The sequence below is a fragment of the Oncorhynchus mykiss genome, chromosome 5, assembly GCF_057628025.1.
Source record: "Oncorhynchus mykiss isolate SJ-2025 chromosome 5, ASM5762802v1, whole genome shotgun sequence".
Classification (NCBI taxonomy): Eukaryota; Metazoa; Chordata; class Actinopteri; order Salmoniformes; family Salmonidae; genus Oncorhynchus; species Oncorhynchus mykiss.
The window spans coordinates 55,749,290-55,766,079 of record NC_143026.1 but is presented as its reverse complement, the minus strand read 5'-3'; the positions used below and the strand labels follow the sequence as shown (position 1 = coordinate 55,766,079).

At 43.3% G+C, this 16,790-nt stretch overlaps 1 protein-coding gene across 4 annotated transcripts in view; it reads right to left on the bottom strand.

Moving 5' to 3' along the window:
* The window catches only part of obscna (obscurin, cytoskeletal calmodulin and titin-interacting RhoGEF a), an 85,254-nt gene that overhangs the window by 48,465 nt on the left and 19,999 nt on the right, over positions 1 to 16,790 (bottom strand). For all 4 annotated transcript variants that reach the window (XM_090235200.1, XM_090235202.1, XM_090235203.1 and 1 more), the window contains exons 22-37: positions 14,551 to 14,817; positions 14,068 to 14,334; positions 13,698 to 13,967; positions 13,191 to 13,457; positions 12,683 to 12,949; positions 12,059 to 12,325; positions 11,472 to 11,741; positions 10,899 to 11,177; positions 10,513 to 10,770; positions 10,080 to 10,346; positions 7,531 to 7,794; positions 6,058 to 6,324; positions 4,989 to 5,252; positions 3,517 to 3,783; positions 1,925 to 2,188; positions 453 to 719 (exon numbers count right to left, since the gene is read on the bottom strand). In XM_090235200.1, the coding sequence (XP_090091326.1) occupies positions 453 to 719; positions 1,925 to 2,188; positions 3,517 to 3,783; positions 4,989 to 5,252; positions 6,058 to 6,324; positions 7,531 to 7,794; positions 10,080 to 10,346; positions 10,513 to 10,770; positions 10,899 to 11,177; positions 11,472 to 11,741; positions 12,059 to 12,325; positions 12,683 to 12,949; positions 13,191 to 13,457; positions 13,698 to 13,967; positions 14,068 to 14,334; positions 14,551 to 14,817 (4,272 nt within the window). The remainder of the gene's footprint in view (positions 1 to 452; positions 720 to 1,924; positions 2,189 to 3,516; positions 3,784 to 4,988; positions 5,253 to 6,057; positions 6,325 to 7,530; positions 7,795 to 10,079; positions 10,347 to 10,512; positions 10,771 to 10,898; positions 11,178 to 11,471; positions 11,742 to 12,058; positions 12,326 to 12,682; positions 12,950 to 13,190; positions 13,458 to 13,697; positions 13,968 to 14,067; positions 14,335 to 14,550; positions 14,818 to 16,790) is intronic.

Genomic DNA, 16,790 nt, shown 5'->3' with positions numbered 1-16,790 from the left:
GGCTGATCCCTCACCTTCCTCATGATCATTGATGCCCCCTGAGTTGAGATCTTGCATGGAGCCCCAGACCGAGGGTGATTGACCGTCATCTTTTACTTCTTCCATTTTCTGTTGTCATCTATGCATAGTCACTTTAATAACTCTACCTACATGTACATACTACCTCAAATAACCAGTGCCCCCGCAGATTGACTCTGTATCTGTACCACCCTGTATATAGTCTCGCTATTGTTATTTCACTGCTGCTATTCAATCTACCTGTAATTCTACTTGTTACTTTTATCTCTTGTTCTTAACTGTATTTTTTTTAACTGCATTGTTGGTTAGGGCCTCGTAATAAAGCATTTCACTGTTGTATTCGGCGCATGAGACCAAGACAAGTTGATTTGATGAGGTATGAGTCCTCTACATGCTGCAGGTGTGTGCTATTACACAACCAATCACACACATACCTTTCACAGACACAGAGGCGGTGGTCTCCACACAGCCTGCCTGGCAGGAGTAGCTGCCACTGTCCTCGGACTTCAGCTCCAGGATGTGTAGCTGAAACACGCAGCCGTCCTGTTTCATCTGGTACTTCCTGTTGGGCCTGAGAGGCAGCCGGCCCTTACTCCACTGGACTGGGACTCCGGGCTTAGACAGCTCACAGGAAAGGAAGGCCGTGCCTCCTTCCTCAGCCTCCACAGCCTGCAGCTCTTCTTCAAAGCATGGAGCCAGCTCTAGGTAGTTGGAAGACAATAAGGGAATTCCAAATCTATGTTCCATTTGACCAATGTTAGGGTGAGTAATAGAAAGAGATTATTCAAAATATTGTACTGTAATATTGTAAGATGTGGATCAATTTATCAGTGAATTCTGAAAAGCTATCCAAAGGATTGTTCAATAAGGTTGTGTTTTTAGGGAGAGATATTGGTTCTTGCAGAGTACATACATTTTTCCACCATATTGTTATAGTGTTCTTAAAATATAAAGTTATTTATGTTCTTAGCTTTATCCTTTGAAAATAGACATGCGAAAAGATTCTGGGGATGAGCATGCACATCTTCAATATGTACCCATTGTTCCTCTTTAGAGCATTTAACTATATGTAGCAAGTAAAAGCCTTGGGTGGTGAGATGATACAATTCCAAGTCTGGAAGGTTAAAACCAGCCTCAGACTTAGGAAGATGTAAAACTTTCCTTTTTATTCTATGGATTTTATGACGAGTATACTTTTTTAAAGAATGTCTTCGGTGGGGTAATTGTTATTACCGAAAATAAATAGAAAAACTTTGGGAGTCATGCCAGTCTAAAGAAATGTAATCTACCTGTAAGGTTTATGGGAAGATTATTCCATTTTATTAGATCATATTTCATACTGTTGAGTAATGGAATAAAGTTATCTTTATATATTTGTTGTTTGTTGTCACTTATTAAGCATCCTAAGTATTTCATATGTTTTGTTATCCACTTAAAGGAGTGCTGTATGTCATGAGGTATTATTTTTTTCCCCAGTATTTAGTTTTTTCCACAATTATTTTATATCCTGAGATTTTAGTATATTCTGAAAATATTTTTAGCAAAGAGGGCATTGAGTTTTCAATATTGGTCGGGTATATCAGGAGATCATCTGCAAATAAGTTTAGTTCATATTAACGTTTCTCAATGTCTTGTCTAATTCTTAGTATTATTATGTTCTTCCTTCTCTGTCTCCCAAACAAAATACATCCCTCTCCACAACCCCGTCCCAGTTCTCCGCTATTTACTCCACCCAATTCAAGCTTGTCCCACCCTCCCATTGTTGCCTTCTCTTACACATCTATGTTCCATTTGACCAATGTTAGGGTGAGTAATACACAGAAAGAATTCTGAATATTGTGACCCCTTGAGATAAACCTGAGTTCCTGGTTATGTTGCTTCTCTGTAGATGATGAGAAATCCTTACCTGTGACAGTCAGTTTGGCGCTGCTCTGCATGTCTCCAGTATCACAGGAGTATAGCCCAGAGTCATCTGGGTCCACATTGTGGATGAGAAGCAGGTTGAGCTTGCCCTCCTTACGGTTCTCATACTTGTCTCCGTTCAGTAGGGGCATGTTGTTGCGTCTCCATGTGACAGGGGTAGTGAGGTCAGAGGTCGTACAGGATAAGGTGGCCGTCTCTCCTTCCATGATGACGGTGTCCTGGGGCTTCTTCTCAATGAGTACTTTAACTGGACACAGAGGAAAGTCAACTCTCAAAATGTGTACAGTGCATATATATTCGTGTTTATAGTTTATACTTCTTGGAGTTTTGTTGCACTGAATATGACCTGATGAGCTGTTGTACAGCTGCACCAACGAGAGCACTGGTTGCATCACTGCCTGTTACAGCAACTGCTCGGCCTCCGACCGCAATGCACTGCAGAGGGTGGTGCGAACGGCCCAGTACGTCACTGGGGCCAAGCTTCCTGCCATCCATACCAGGCAGTGTCAGAAGAAGGCCCTAAAAATTGTCAAAGACTCCTGCTACCCTAGTCATAAACTGTTCCCTCTGCTAACGCACGGCAAGTGGTACCGGAGCGCCAAGTCTAGGTCCAAGAGGCTTTTAAACAGCTTCTACCCCCAAGCCATAAGACTCTTGAACATCTAGTCAAATGGCTACCCAGACTATTTGCAGTGCCCCCCCAACCCTTCTCACTCCATCTTTACACCACTGCTACTCTGTTGTCATCTATGCATAGTCACTTTAATAACTCTACCTACATGTACATACTACCTCAAATATCCAGTGCCCCCCGCACATTGACTCTGTATTGGTACCCCCCTCTATATAGTCTCGCTATTGTTATTTCACTGCTGCTAATCAATTACTTGTCATATCCTGAGATTTTAGTGTATTCTGACCATCTGAATCATCATCTGGATCATTCAGATGGTCATTGGCAAACTTTAGACGGGCCTGGACATGTGCTGGCTTGAGCAGAGCGACCTTGCGTGCGCTGCAGGATTTTAATCCATGACGGCGTAGTGTGTTACTAATGGTTTTCTTTGAGACTGTGGTCCCAGCTCTCTTCAGGTGATTGACCAGGTCCTGCCGTGTAGTGCTGGGCTGATCCCTCACCTTCCTCATGATCATTGATGCCCCCTGAGTTGAGATCTTGCATGGAGCCCCAGACCGAGGGTGATTGACCGTCATCTTTTACTTCTTCCATTTTCTGTTGTCATCTATGCATAGTCACTTTAATAACTCTACCTACATGTACATACTACCTCAAATAACCAGTGCCCCCGCAGATTGACTCTGTATCTGTACCACCCTGTATATAGTCTCGCTATTGTTATTTCACTGCTGCTATTCAATCTACCTGTAATTCTACTTGTTACTTTTATATCTTGTTCTTAACTGTATTTTTTTTAACTGCATTGTTGGTTAGGGCCTCGTAATAAAGCATTTCACTGTTGTATTCGGCGCATGAGACCAAGACAAGTTGATTTGATGAGGTATGAGTCCTCTACATGCTGCAGGTGTGTGCTATTACACAACCAATCACACACATACCTTTCACAGACACAGAGGCGGTGGTCTCCACACAGCCTGCCTGGCAGGAGTAGCTGCCACTGTCCTCGGACTTCAGCTCCAGGATGTGTAGCTGAAACACGCAGCCGTCCTGTTTCATCTGGTACTTCCTGTTGGGCCTGAGAGGCAGCCGGCCCTTACTCCACTGGACTGGGACTCCGGGCTTAGACAGCTCACAGGAAAGGAAGGCCGTGCCTCCTTCCTCAGCCTCCACAGCCTGCAGCTCTTCTTCAAAGCATGGAGCCAGCTCTAGGTAGTTGGAAGACAATAAGGGAATTCCAAATCTATGTTCCATTTGACCAATGTTAGGGTGAGTAATAGAAAGAGATTATTCAAAATATTGTACTGTAATATTGTAAGATGTGGATCAATTTATCAGTGAATTCTGAAAAGCTATCCAAAGGATTGTTCAATAAGGTTGTGTTTTTAGGGAGAGATATTGGTTCTTGCAGAGTACATACATTTTTCCACCATATTGTTATAGTGTTCTTAAAATATAAAGTTATTTATGTTCTTAGCTTTATCCTTTGAAAATAGACATGCGAAAAGATTCTGGGGATGAGCATGCACATCTTCAATATGTACCCATTGTTCCTCTTTAGAGCATTTAACTATATGTAGCAAGTAAAAGCCTTGGGTGGTGAGATGATACAATTCCAAGTCTGGAAGGTTAAAACCAGCCTCAGACTTAGGAAGATGTAAAACTTTCCTTTTTATTCTATGGATTTTATGACGAGTATACTTTTTTAAAGAATGTCTTCGGTGGGGTAATTGTTATTACCGAAAATAAATAGAAAAACTTTGGGAGTCATGCCAGTCTAAAGAAATGTAATCTACCTGTAAGGTTTATGGGAAGATTATTCCATTTTATTAGATCATATTTCATACTGTTGAGTAATGGAATAAAGTTATCTTTATATATTTGTTGTTTGTTGTCACTTATTAAGCATCCTAAGTATTTCATATGTTTTGTTATCCACTTAAAGGAGTGCTGTATGTCATGAGGTATTATTTTTTTCCCCAGTATTTAGTTTTTTCCACAATTATTTTATATCCTGAGATTTTAGTATATTCTGAAAATATTTTTAGCAAAGAGGGCATTGAGTTTTCAATATTGGTCGGGTATATCAGGAGATCATCTGCAAATAAGTTTAGTTCATATTAACGTTTCTCAATGTCTTGTCTAATTCTTAGTATTATTATGTTCTTCCTTCTCTGTCTCCCAAACAAAATACATCCCTCTCCACAACCCCGTCCCAGTTCTCCGCTATTTACTCCACCCAATTCAAGCTTGTCCCACCCTCCCATTGTTGCCCTCTCTTACACATCTATGTTCCATTTGACCAATGTTAGGGTGAGTAATACACAGAAAGAATTCTGAATATTGTGACCCCTTGAGATAAACCTGAGTTCCTGGTTATGTTGCTTCTCTGTAGATGATGAGAAATCCTTACCTGTGACAGTCAGTTTGGCGCTGCTCTGCATGTCTCCAGTATCACAGGAGTATAGCCCAGAGTCATCTGGGTCCACATTGTGGATGAGAAGCAGGTTGAGCTTGCCCTCCTTACGGTTCTCATACTTGTCTCCGTTCAGTATGGTGATGTTGTTGCGTCTCCATGTGACAGGGGTAGTGAGGTCAGAGGTCGTACAGGATAAGGTGGCCGTCTCTCCTTCCATGATGACGGTGTCCTGGGGCTTCTTCTCAATGAGTACTTTAACTGGACACAGAGGAAAGTCAACTCTCAAAATGTGTACAGTGCATATATATTTGTGTTTATAGTTTATACTTCTTGGAGTTTTGTTGCACTGAATATGACCTGATGAGCTGTTGTACAGCTGCACCATCGAGAGCACTGGTTGCATCACTGCCTGTTACAGCAACTGCTCGGCCTCCGACCGCAATGCACTGCAGAGGGTGGTGCGAACGCCCAGTACATCACTGGGGCCAAGCTTCCTGCCATCCAAGACCTCTATACCAGGTGGTGTCAGAAGAAGGCCCTAAAAATGGTCAAAGACTCCAGCCACCCTAGTCATAGACTGTCCTCTCTGCTACCGCACGGCAAGTGGTACCGGAGCGCCAAGTCTAGGTCCAAGAGGCTTTTAAACAGCTTCTACCCCCAAGCCATAAGACTCCTGAACATCTAGTCAAATGGCTACCCAGACTATTTGCAGTGCCCCCCAACCCGTCTCACTCCATCTTTACACCACTGCTACTCTCTGTTGTCATCTATGCATAGTCACTTTAATAACTCTACCTACATGTATATAGTCTCGCTATCGCTATTGTTATTTCACTGCTGCTATTCAATCTACCTGTAAATCTACCTGTAATCTACTTGTTACTTTTATCTCCTGTTCTTAACTGTATTTTTTTAAACTGCATTGTTGGTTAGGGCCTCGTAATAAAGCATTTCACTGTTGTATTCGGCGCATGAGACCAACACAAGTTGATTTGATTTGATGAGGTGTGAGTCCTCTACATGCTGCAGGTGTGTGCTATTACACATCCAATCACACACATACCTTTCACAGACACAGAGGCGGTGGTCTCCACACAGCCTGCCTGGCACGAGTAGCTACCACTGTCCTCGGACTTCAGCTCCAGGATGTGTAGCTGAAACACGCAGCCGTCCTGCTTCATCTGGTACTTCCTGTTGGGCCTGAGAGGCAGTCGGCCCTTCCTCCACTGGACTGGGACTCCGGGCTTAGACAGCTCACAGGAAAGGAAGGCCGTGCCTCCTTCCTCAGCCTCCACAGCCTGCAGCTCTTCTTCAAAGCATGGAGCCAGCTCTGGGTAGTTGGAAGACAATAAGGGAATTCTAAATCTATGTTCCATTTGACCAATGTTAGGGTGAGTAATAGAAAGAGATTATTCAAAATATTGTACTGTAATATTGTAAGATGTGGATCAATTTATCAGTGAATTCTGAAAAGCTATCCAAAGGATTGTTCAATAAGGTTGTGTTTTTAGGGAGAGATATTGGTTCTTGCAGAGTACGTACATTTTTACACCATATTGTTATAGTGTTCTTAAAATATAAAGTTATTTATGTTCTTAGCTTTATCTTTTGAAAATAGACACGTGAAAAGATTCTGGGGATGAGCATGCACATCTTCAATATGTACCCATTGTTCCTCTTTAGAGCATTTAACTATATGTAGCAAGTAAAAGCCTTGGGTGGTGAGATGATACAATTCCAAGTCTGGAAGATTAAAACCAGCCTCAGACTTAGGAAGATGTAAAACTTTCCTTTTTATTCTATGGATTTTATGACGAGTATACTTTTTTAAAGAACGTCTTCGGTGGGGTAATTGTTATTACCGAAAATAAATAGAAAAACTTTGGGAGTCATGCCAGTCTAAAGAAATTAAATCTACCTGTAAGGTTTATGGGAAGATTATTCCATTTTATTAGATCATATTTCATACTGTTGAGTAATGGAATAAAGTTATCTTTATATATTTGTTGTTTGTTGTCACTTATTAAGCATCCTAAGTATTTCATATGTTTTGGTTATCCAATTAAAGGATTGCTGTGTATCATGAGGTATTATTTCTTTCCCATTATTTTGTTTTTTTCCACGATAATTTTATATCCTGAGATTTTAGTATATTCTGAAAATATTTTTAGCAAAGAGGGAATTGAGTTTTCAATATTGGTCAGGTATATCAGGAGATCATTTGCAAATGAGTTTAGTTCATAATAATGTTTATCAATGTCTTGTCTAATTCTTAGTATTATTATGTTCTTCCTTCTCTGTCTCCCAAACAAAATACATCCCTCTCCACAACCCCGTCCCAGTTCTCCCCTATTTACTCCACCCAAGTCAAGCTTGTCCCACCCTCCCATTGTTGCCCTCTCTTACACATCTATGTTCCATTTGACCAATGTTAGGGTGAGTAATACACAGAAAGAATTCTGAATATTGTGACCCCCTGAGATAAACCTGAGTTCCTGGTTATGTTGCTTCTCTGTAGATGATGAGAAATCCTTACCTGTGACAGTCAGTTTGGCGCTGCTCTGCATGTCTCCAGTATCACAGGAGTATAGCCCAGAGTCATCTGGGTCCACATTGTGGATGAGAAGCAGGTTGAGCTTGCCCTCCTTACGGTTCTCATACTTGTCTCCGTTCAGTATGGTGATGTTGTTGCGTCTCCATGTGACAGGGGTAGTGAGGTCAGAGGTCGTACAGGATAAGGTGGCCGTCTCTCCTTCCATGATGACGGTGTCCTGGGGCTTCTTCTCAATGAGTACTTTAACTGGACACAGAGGAAAGTCAACTCTCAAAATGTGTACAGTACATATATATTTGTGTTTATAGTTTATACTTCTTGGAGTTTTGTTGCACTGAATATGACCTGATGAGCTGTTGTACAGCTGCACCATCGAGAGCACTGGTTGCATCACTGCCTGTTACAGCAACTGCTCGGCCTCCGACCGCAATGCACTGCAGAGGGTGGTGCGAACGGCCCAGTACATCACTGGGGCCAAGCTTCCTGCCATCCAAGACCTCTATACCAGGTGGTGTCAGAAGAAGGCCCTAAAAATGGTCAAAGACTCCAGCCACCCTAGTCATAAACTGTTCCCTCTGCTAACGCACGGCAAGTGGTACCGGAGCACCAAGTCTAGGTCCAAGAGGCTTTTAAACAGCTTCTAACCCCAAGTCATAAGACTCCTGAACATCTAGTCAAATAGCTACCCAGATGATTTGCAGTGCCACCCCAACCCTTCTCACTCCCTCTTTACACCACTGCTACTCTCTGTTGTCATCTATGCATAATCACTTTAATAACTCTACCTACATGTACATACTACCTCAAATAACCAGTGCCCCACGCACATTGACTCTGTATCGGTACCCCCCTATATATAGTCTCGCTATTGTTATTTCACTGCTGCTATTCATTTACTTGTTATATCCTGATATTTTAGTGTATTCTGACCATCTGGATCATCCAGATGGTCATTGGCAAACTTCAGACGGGCCTGGACATGCGCTGGCTTGAGCAGGGGGACCTTGCGTGCGTTGCAGGATTTTAATCCATGACGGCGTAGTGTGTTACTAATGGTTTTCTTTGAGACTGTGGTCCCAGCTCTCTTCAGGTCATTGACCAGGTCCTGCCTTGTAGTTCTGCGCTGATCCCTCACCTTCTTCATGATCATTGATGCCCCAAGAGGTGAGATCTTGCATGGAGCCCCAGACCGAGGGTGATTGACCGTCATCTTGAACTTCTTCCATTTTTTTATTATTGCGCCAACAGATGTTGCCTTCTCACCAAGCTGCTTGCCTATTGTCCTGTAGCCCATCCCAGCCTTGTGAAGGTCTACAATTTTATCCCTGATGTTCGTACACAGCTCTCTGGTCTTGGCCATTGTGGAGAGGTTGGAGTCTATTTGATTGAGTTTGTGGACAGGTGTCTTTTATACAGGTAACGAGCTCAAACAGGTGTAGTTAATACAGGTAATGAGTGGAGAACAGGAGGACTTCTTAAAGAAAAACTAACAGGTCTGTGAGAGCCGGAATTCTTACTGGTTGGTAGGTGATCAAATACTTATGTCATGCAATAAAATGCAAATGAATTACTTAAAAATCATACAATGTGATTTTCTGGATTTTTGTTTTAGATTCCGTCTCTCACAGTTGAAGTGTACCTATGATAAAAAATTACAGACCTCTACATACTTTGTAAGTAGGAAAACCTGCAAAATCGTGCAGTGTATCAAATACTTGTTCTCCCCACTGGATATATTTGTGTTTATAGTATATACATCTTGGATTTTTGTTGCACTGAATATGACTGTGATTAGCTGTTGTACAGCTGCACCATCGAGAGCATCCTGACTGGTTGCATCACTGCCTGGTACGGCAACTGCTCGTCACCTCGACCGCAATGCACTGCAGAGGGTGGTGCGAACGCCCAGTACATCACTGGGGCCAAGCTTCCTGCCATCCAAGACCTCTATACCAGGTGGTGTCAGAAGAAGGCCCTAAAAATGGTCAAAGACTCCAGCCACCCTAGTCATAGACTGTCCTCTCTGCTACCGCACGGCAAGTGGTACCGGAGCACCAAGTCTAGGTCCAAGAGGCTTTTAAACAGCTTCTACCCCCAAGCCATAAGACTCCTGAACATCTAGTCAAATGGCTACCCAGACTATTTGCAGTGCCCCCCCAACCCTTCTCACTCCATCTTTACACCACTGCTACTCTCTGTTGTCATCTATGCATAGTCACTTTAATAACTCTACCTACATGTACATACTACCTCAAATAACCAGTGCCCCCCGCACATTGACTCTGTATCGGTACCCCCCTGTATATAGTCTCGCTATTGTTATTTCACTGCTGCTATTCAATTACTTGTTACTTTTATATCTTGTTCTTATCTGTATTTTTTAAACTGCATTGTTGGTTAGGGGCTCGTGATAAAGAATTTCACTGTTGTATTCGGCGCATGAGACGAATACAAGTTGATTTGATTTGATGAGGTATGAGTCCTCTACATGCAGCAGGTGTGTGCCATTACACAACCAATCACAGACATACCTTTCACAGACACAGAGGCGGTGGTCTCCACACAGCCTGCCTGGCACGAGTAGCTGCCACTGTCCTCGGACTTCAGCTCCAGGATGTGTAGCTGAAACACGCAGCCGTCCTGCTTCATCTGGTACTTCCTGTTGGGCCGGAGAGGCAGCCGGCCTTTCCTCCACTGGATTGGGACTCCGGGCTTAGACAGCTCACAAAACAGAAAGGCTGTGCCCCCTTCCTCAGCCTCCACACACTGCAGCTCCTCCTCGAAGTACGGTGGTAGCTCTGGGTAGATGGAAGAAAGTTAGTTTCACTCAAATTATCATAAAATACATCTTAAGGTGAGTATTGCACTTGCAGAATATCCCCATAGAATGGCCCATGAGGATAAGTCAAAGAATAACGTACTCTAACTAAGGTACAGAAAAACAATGTTGCTTTATGTCTTTACCATTGACCGTCAGATTGGCACCGCTCTGCATGTCTCCAGTGTCACAGGAGTATATCCCAGAGTCCTCTGGTTCCGTCTCATGGATGAGCAGGAGGTTGAGCTTGCCCTTCTTACGCGTCTCATACTTGTCTCCGTTCAGGAGGGGCATGCTGTTCCTTTTCCATGTGACAGGGGTAATGAGGTCAGAGGTCGTACAGGATAAGGTGGCTGTCTCCCCTTCCATGATGTCAATGTCCTGGGGCTTCTTCTCAATGTGTACTGACAGAGACAGGAAACAGATTAAACTAAGTAAATGCGCCCTAATTGCATACACATACTGTATGAGTGGTTAAAGAGAATAATTTCGCATTGTACTGTCCATGAACAAATTAAAAGAGGCAGCACACCTTTGGGTTTGGGGACAACTAGCAGTTGGGCAGAGGTTCTCTCCTCCCCAACCACGAAGGCCACGGTCCCGGTCTCCTCCGGGGTGGTCATGGTCAAGACCAGGCAGTGCTGGTGGCCCTCAAAGCTCATCTGGTTCATTTCGTTCTTCTGCAGTGGGCTGGAGCCCAGCCACCACTCGCCTTCACTCACCTCAGCGTGGGACAGCTCACACACAAACACTGCGTCCTGCCCGGCTGTGACTTTCATGTCCTTCAGTCCGGACAATATTTTCACACGCTCTGTAGAGAAAGCGTTAGACTCTGGGGCGTTTTTAATAGGTTAATGTAGCAAGCCATACAGAGATGAGATGACCTATGCAAAAAAATGCAATTAAGTCATCTTATCTGGTTGATGGTCTACCACCATCCCTTATATTTGTGGGAAAGATATAAGCTATCCTCTACCCACACTAATCACGTACCAAAACAGGGTGAAACTAAGACTCATTGTGCTCCTATAATTTTGTAAGTTTAAAGAGGATATGCAGTACTGTAGATTTACTTCAGCCCCCACTAAGATTGGGTTAGGCCTACCTTTCACAACCAGCATGGCTGTGGTCTTCTTTCCCCTAGTGATGCAGCTGTACTCCCCGGCATCCTCCAGACTCAGCTTCTCGATCTCCAGTGTGTGAACGGGACCTTTCTTTTTTACAATGAACCTCTCCCCATCTGTGACCAGGCAGGCATCCTTCTTCCAGGTGACGGGGACAGTGGCACTGGAGACCTCACAGGAGAGGACCACGGACTTCCCCTCCATCACCACATTGCTCTCCAGCTCCTTCTCAAAGAACACTGAGGCAGCAGCTGTATGGACCAGAGAGCGACATCATCAGAAAATGCCTTGTCCTTTGGGGCCATTGCACGACACAGTGTATATACGATACTGTGTAGGCTACGATTTGTCTGTCATGGCAAAACATTGTTCTAGAATATATTGAATATAAGTATTGTTTTATTCCTAGAGAGAGCAATTGCATTGACCTCTTGCTTATTGCGTATTCTATAACACTTTGGTGCAGTTGCTGAGGAGGTCCATACATCAACTCTTTGTTTCTTGGTAAATGAGCATTTCATGTCCAACAAACACAAAATGACAGCCAGACAACAGCAACATACTGTACCTCTCACGTTGACTTCAGCAGTGGTTTTCTGATCTCCGAATATACAGCTGTACTCCCCCACGTCCTCTGGCTGGATGTTTTTAATGTGCAACTCTGCTATCTTTCCCTCCAGCTTCATCTGGTACCTTCCTCCAGGGCTCACCTCCTCCTCCCCTTTCCACCACTCCACCGGTACCCCAGCTTTAGACAGTTCACAGCGCAAGGTCACGATGCCCCCCTCTGAGGCCTCCTGGTTTTTAAGACCCATCTTGAAGGTGACAGGAATGGCTGAGGAAATGAGATCCAAACCAACCATTGGTAGTGCTTTGCAAATATGTCCTTAAGTGCTTAAAGGGATATTTTACTCAAAAACTATATTTTAATATTTTGTTTATTGTTTATTTTATTTTTTATATAAATTCACTGTTAATACAATCCCCATAAATGTTGCATGTCAGCTGTTGAGTTTTCAAGATTTAAGAGCACTTTCAGTACAGAGCAAAAACGGTGATTGTTATGCAAATTATATGCAAATGATCATTTTTCAATAAAATATCCCTTTAACGGGAACCAGGCTTAACAGAGGGAGGCCTTCCCCCATAAAGTTAAATAAAGTTATAGCAAACCAAGAGCAACTCCTCTTACGGGTGATGTTGACAGTGGCGGTGGTTTTGGCTTCTGCGTAAACACAGCTGTAGAATCCGGTGTCCTCGAGCACTGCATTCCTTATTGTGAGTTCCATCGTTGCCTCTCTCTTCTTTATCTGGTACTTTACTCCGTTCTTCAGCAGCTCCTCTCCTTTTCTCCACTCTGCCGTCAGTCCTGGTTTAGAGAGCTCGCAGAATAACGTCACGCTGTTCTCCTCCTCGACTTCCTGGTTCTTCAACTTCACCTTGAACGTGACGGGAGGAGCTGGGGACAACAAGCAAAATTAAATCCTAAAACTCATATAGTCCTCACAGCGGAAAAGTGTCAAACTCAGTTACTGCACGGACCCATGAAATATCAGAAACTGCAAGCAGATACAGTAACAAATACAAAGGGCATGTACAAGTCTTCAGGGGTTTATACAGTATATTTTTGTTGCACACATATTAACAACATATAACAAAGTGTATACTCAAAGTGTATCAATATAACCAGTCTGACTCACCCGTCACGGTCAGTTCAGCAGTTGACTGGGCATCTCGACTCTTACAGGTGTATTTCCCAGCATCCCTCTCCTCCACGTTATGGATGAGCAGTTTAGTGATGCGTCCCTCCTGCCTCATCTCATATTTGTCTCCAGACTTCAGGATGACTCTGCCCCTCCTCCAGTCCACTGGGTCACCAGGCTTGGAGAGCTCACACCAGAACTCCCCACTGTCCCCCTCTTTGATCACCATGTTCTGGACCTCTTGTGTGAACATTACAGGGAGAGCTGACAAGAACACATATTTAAGACTGTGAGAAACATCATTTGGCTCAACTGCTTTGATTTCTATCCATCAGTGGCATGTTATTTGACAAGCAGGGTCAATAATTCATCTCATGTGTATCCCCATCCCTCTTTATGGAAAATTCACTTAATCCAAACACGACATTTAAAGACATTGACATTTTCAGAAGCACATCAAAATATTAGTGTTGAGCAGGCCTGAACGTCAGTTTTGGAACATACCCCTAACTTTGATATCAGCTGTCGTCTTGACGTTGCAGGCTGTGACACAGCTGTACTCCCCAGCATCCTGAAGAACTGCATTCCTGATGACCATCTCCACGGTCCTGCCCTCCTGCTTCATCTGGTGCCGCTCACCTTCCCTCAGCAGCTCCTCTCCCTTCAGCCACACCACAGAGACCCCCGATTTAGACAGCTCACAGCGCAACGTCACGCTTCCCTCTTCTAGAGCCTCTTGGTTTTTCAACGTCTGTTTGAAAGTGGCTGGGATGGCTGAAGAATGATACAAACCCATAACATCAACCGTGTGTGGGATTGAAGGGTACACTGAATTTTGAATGTCAAGAAGACACACAAAAAGTGTTCCTCCTACCAGTGATAATGATGGTGGCGAAGGTTTGCTGGTCTTCCAACACGCAGCTGTAGACACCACTGTCCTCGGGCAAGGTTTTCCTGATGACCAGCTCCAACGTTGCATCTTTCTGCTTCATCTGGTACTTCTCTCCGTTCTGCAGAAGAGCTGTTCCTCTCCTCCATTCAACCGACATCCCTGGTTTGGAGAGCTCGCAGCGCAACGTCACAGTGTTGCCCTCCTCAACCTGAACGTTCCTCAACTCTTCTATAAATGTGACCGGGCGAGCTGAAAGACACCATAGGAGAGGGTAGTCAAAACCTACATGAAACCTGCATTTCCCTTTGTTTATGTAAGCGACTGGGATTGAATAGAAACCGTGTGTCCTATTGATTCAATCTGCAGTCCATTTTCCCAATTAAACATTCAAGCTTTCTCCAACATCTCCGTAAGACATTAAACAACTCATGACTTCTGCACTTAACATAACCAAAATAGACCCACCCTTTATTGTAACAGTGGCTGTGGTCTTTTGTTCGCCACAAACACAGGCGTAGACTCCACTGTCCTCCAGATTCGCGTCGATAATCTTCAATTCCACCAGTAAATCTTTCTTCCTCATCTGGTACTTGGCTACATTCGTCAACAGCTTTGCTCCCCTCTTCCACTCAACTGAGGCTGCTGCTTTAGACAGTTCACAGTGTAGCGTCACAGTCTTACCCTCCTCAACTTCCACGTTCCTCAGCTGTTCTTTGAAAGTGGGGGGTGGGCCTGAGGAAAACCAGGAACAGTAGTGAGTGGTGGTACAACTTGCACGTGGAAAGGACAACGGGCTAGTCCATGTCATGCTTTATGCTTGTGCTTCTGTCACAGAGAGAATTCACTAATCCAGAGGAGCTTTTGGATTTCCTGGGGTGGAATGAAAGCTGAAATACAGTACTCTTCTTCACAATGACGAGACATCTTTTTTTTGATGCAGCATCAGGTTTATTCTTTCACTTTCAGAGCTTTCACTTTCAGCGCTGCGATACAATGTTATTATTGGTTCTCAGGCACATTGCTACAGGCAACAGGGCATTTTACTGGCTCGTTGCTCATTGAAGAATCAGTGATGAACATGCACGGTCTCCTTAGCAACGCCCATTCATTTTGCACTGTTTTTTGTTGAGTAAATGGAGAGTTAAATGTGGTATGTCTAGGGCTGGCGGTCACAAGTTATGAAGACAGTCAAATTCCACGTGGCCGTTTAGTCACGGTAATTAGGCTTCTCCAAGCTATGATGCTGCTGATGGTCATTAGGTCATTTCACACATATTATTTAGTATATGTAAAGGCAAGATTAAATCAAGAATAGTCTGATGGGTGACAATATTAGCCTATCTCTTGTGAATGATATATTATCAGGGAGGGAGTTTTTCCTAGCCACCGTGCTTCTACACCTGCATTGCTTGCTGTTTGGGGTTTTAGGCTGGGTTTCTGTACAGCACTTTGAAATATCAGCTGATGTAAGAAGGGCTTCATAAATAAATTTGATTTGATTTGAATGATGCCCCGCATAAAAAACAAGGCATTTTTCCCCGATTTCTTCTAATCATAGTCGCACACCTCATGTAGGCTAGCCCATAGGCCTATATGTTTTGATAAGGTTTGTATCACAACTAAAGTGGCCAAATAACTTCTTAAAATTAAGCACATTAGTCCACTTTACAAGGGGTGTAAAGCCTAACTGGCATACATAAGCAATGTGTGAGTTTCACGTTTGGGAAAGATAACTTTCACCATAAAAATTCCCCTTTATTATAAAAGCATTACATGCATAATTGAATTTGGGTCACTTTTGATAATGGTGTTTTCCGCTAATGAAACATTTACGCTTATTGCCTACTACCATGTGCGCATTGCTGCGCTTATAATGTGAAGAAATTGCCTAATAGTTTATCAACATTTTAAGCTGAACGTTCTGATCTGTTGCATCAGCCACATTGCGTAAAAAAGGTTTTTGATGCTAGTGGTTGTATTAATTTGGGATCTATTGCACCCCACAACTGTCCCAGACTATGTTTGGAATATTTATTTCTCACACAGAATAGGTCGACTTTTGTATTATGGGGATAGTAGATTGACATAGGCTAGTGCTTTTGCTGTTCGTTAGGCAGCAAGCAATCTTGTTGGCTGACGAAAAGTAAATGTGGACAGTTCTTCCAATATCTTCAAAACGCACCTCGGAATTGGATAAGGGCGCGCGCAGTTGAGTGTCTGTCTTCACTTGTAGCCTGTGAGAAAGACCCGATCACTTGATGGAGAGCCATGTGAGTGAGAGGTGATTTGGAGCGCTCAGCACTCAGGGAGAGGGGTACAACGGCCACTGGCACAAAAGGCAGGGATTTTATTACGGTGCAGTACACAAAGGGGATGCTGCCGTTAAATTCTAGGCATTATCAAGTGCTTGTCAAATTGTGAATGAGAGACTGATGTAGTGTGTGTAGCCTGCGCGAAAAAAGCAGAGCTCATGCCTTTCAAGCAACTTTTTTCAAATTATCATTAAAGTCGCATAAAAATCTAAATATATAGCCCAACGTTTGTAGAACAACTAAAGTTACATTAATAACTCTAAATTAAGCATACAGGAATACCGCTCAACACAGAACAGCCATATTTGCTCACTCCCTCAAATTGTTTGGAGAAAATATCCTTTCTATTTTATTCAGCTTTGCTCAACTGTATTATTCATACTATAAAATAAT